This window comes from Malus sylvestris, chromosome 16, assembly GCF_916048215.2.
Source record: "Malus sylvestris chromosome 16, drMalSylv7.2, whole genome shotgun sequence".
Lineage (NCBI taxonomy): Eukaryota > Viridiplantae > Streptophyta > Magnoliopsida > Rosales > Rosaceae > Malus > Malus sylvestris.
The window spans coordinates 19,142,187-19,144,320 of record NC_062275.1 but is presented as its reverse complement, the minus strand read 5'-3'; the positions used below and the strand labels follow the sequence as shown (position 1 = coordinate 19,144,320).

The following is a 2,134-nucleotide window of genomic DNA, read 5'->3' as shown; positions in this document are numbered from 1 at the left end:
AGCCGTTTCGGCATTCTCCTTTATTTAATAATATTCCTATTATTTTGTTAGTTTTATTCGTTGTGCACTCTGATATTCAACTAAACTCAACTAAACCAACTGTTGTGTTGTCACTTGTTAAGTTACAGTTAACCTAACAAGTGTCACAAACCAACAACAATTATATATATTTATAAATCACCAAAAAAATTTAAATAAGGAAGAAAGAACATAGATTCTTAGATGACTCTATCTCTCTCACTCCCTCACTCATGACTCACTGCCCCTTCCTTCTAAAGGGAAAAGAAAGGGACATCAGTAGTCAAACCTCATATATAATTCAGTCATCAACTGCAATTAAACTCTCTGTCTGGTAGGCTAATTTTCCCCTCTGAATCAAGATATTAACGAAAACTATGCTTATTTGATAAATAATTCATCTAGAATATGATGTACTAATAATAAAATAGAAAATTACATGCCAAATACATAAAAATATAAGTTATATAAATTAAGTCACCCGGGGATAACATCATAAATTCATACATTAATTCCATCAAATCTGCCTGGACTGATAATAATCTCAAATTCAAATAGCGTCTCTTCTAATTGTTGTGCCTTTTTCATCTTGTTCTCCAAATCAAAGCTAGGAGTATCCCAATCGAAGTTCCAAATCTAAGTTCTCCTTATTTGAGTCACCAGGCAGACCAATCTCCAAGTCCAACCTAAGAATCGGATGATGAGGATGATCAGCTGCCTTGAAAGTCTTTATGCACCCATGTTTTTCTTCCCCAATGAAACCATCACGTTGACGATCTCCTACTTCACAAAATGATTTTTCACTCTTCTTAACTTTAGTGCCAAGATCCGAGCCTTCGAGGTTTCGAGGGTGATTAAAAATGGTGTCTCCCACAACCCATTTCATATTTTCGCTAGATGGCACCAAAAAAGTAGGTGAAGGAGGAGCTGATGGTGATATCAAAGAGGGTAATGTGCTACTAAATGGTGAAATCAAGGAGGATGGTGAGGTTGGTGATGATGTTGATGAAAAATTAGGGTTAGGGTATGGCACTTTGTTGAGGCTAAGGTTAAGAATAGTGCTAGTGTACTGACCGTCTCTTGGGGGTGAGCCTTTGAGCCTGGCTCGGTCTCTTCGGTGAACATTCATATGCCCACCAAGAGCTTGAGCAGATCTAAATTCTCTCTTGCAGAAGCTACAAGTGTACAACCTTGGGGGCCATGAAAACCCATCAATATTGTAATCTTCTTCTTCATAGGTAGTCTTGCTGCTCCTAATGGTTCTGGTGACAATACCAGCATGATCTTTCAAGCTGTTGCTCACCAAATTCTTTTTCTCCATGCGTATCCTTTGATTAATCGGTCAGACCTAACAAGCTAGCACAAATCATATCAAGTTAAAAAGCATGATGACCAAACAAAATCTCTCAGAAAGTTCGTTCATGGAAAAATAGAGAGAAACTGAAACATAAAAAGAAGAATAAATTAAAGGGAGGTGATTTACCTGAGAAAAAAAAACTGATCATGAAGTACTGGGGTTTGAGTCTCTCAGAGAGAGAGAGAGAGAGAGAGAGAACAGTGATTAAAGTTTTTGTGTGAATAAAAGGCCGTCAAATTTGTAAACGAAAGACTGAAAATCCGATTGGAGGGTACCCCTGAATGTGTCCCATATGTTAGGTCACTACTTACTATACGTCGAACCTCGGTCTGCTAGGGTTATACCTTTTCGCCAAATCTAGCTCTCAGTTTTTGTGGATGCCATTCATTTGTATCCAACTATCATATATATTGGCTTTGTACGTGAGCTTCAGTACATGTCTCATTGTAACTGGCCAGTAGCTAAGAAACTCTAATTATAATAATCGTGTATTAATATATCATTAATTAACGTATTCCCAAGCTTCGATATTTGTGAGCATTAGCTCTAAAGAAATTGCACAATATAATTAGATTGGTAAACTGATCTTTGATCATCAGCTGAACCTTCTAATTATTGGTGAAGTTTAAATTTAGGATAATTCTAGAGAAACCAAATTTTTTAAATCAAATAATGTGTCATCAATAAGAAACAAGTATGTTAATAAATACTTAATTAATAATTCAACCATCTACAACCACATCATTTGATTTGTGAATT

The 2,134-nt window shown here is 36.0% G+C and overlaps 1 protein-coding gene across 1 annotated transcript; it reads right to left on the bottom strand.

The window, feature by feature from the left end:
* Window positions 1-465: 465 nt before the first annotated feature.
* Window positions 466-1,680, bottom strand: LOC126608655 (transcriptional regulator SUPERMAN-like). The gene is made up of 2 exons (XM_050276614.1): window positions 1,502-1,680; window positions 466-1,374 (listed from the first exon to the last, which is right to left on the bottom strand). The coding sequence occupies exon 2, from the start codon at window positions 1,337-1,339 to the stop codon at window positions 626-628; it is 714 nt and encodes a 237-aa protein (XP_050132571.1). The 5' UTR covers window positions 1,340-1,374; window positions 1,502-1,680; the 3' UTR covers window positions 466-625.
* Between the last annotated feature and the right edge of the window lie 454 nt (window positions 1,681-2,134).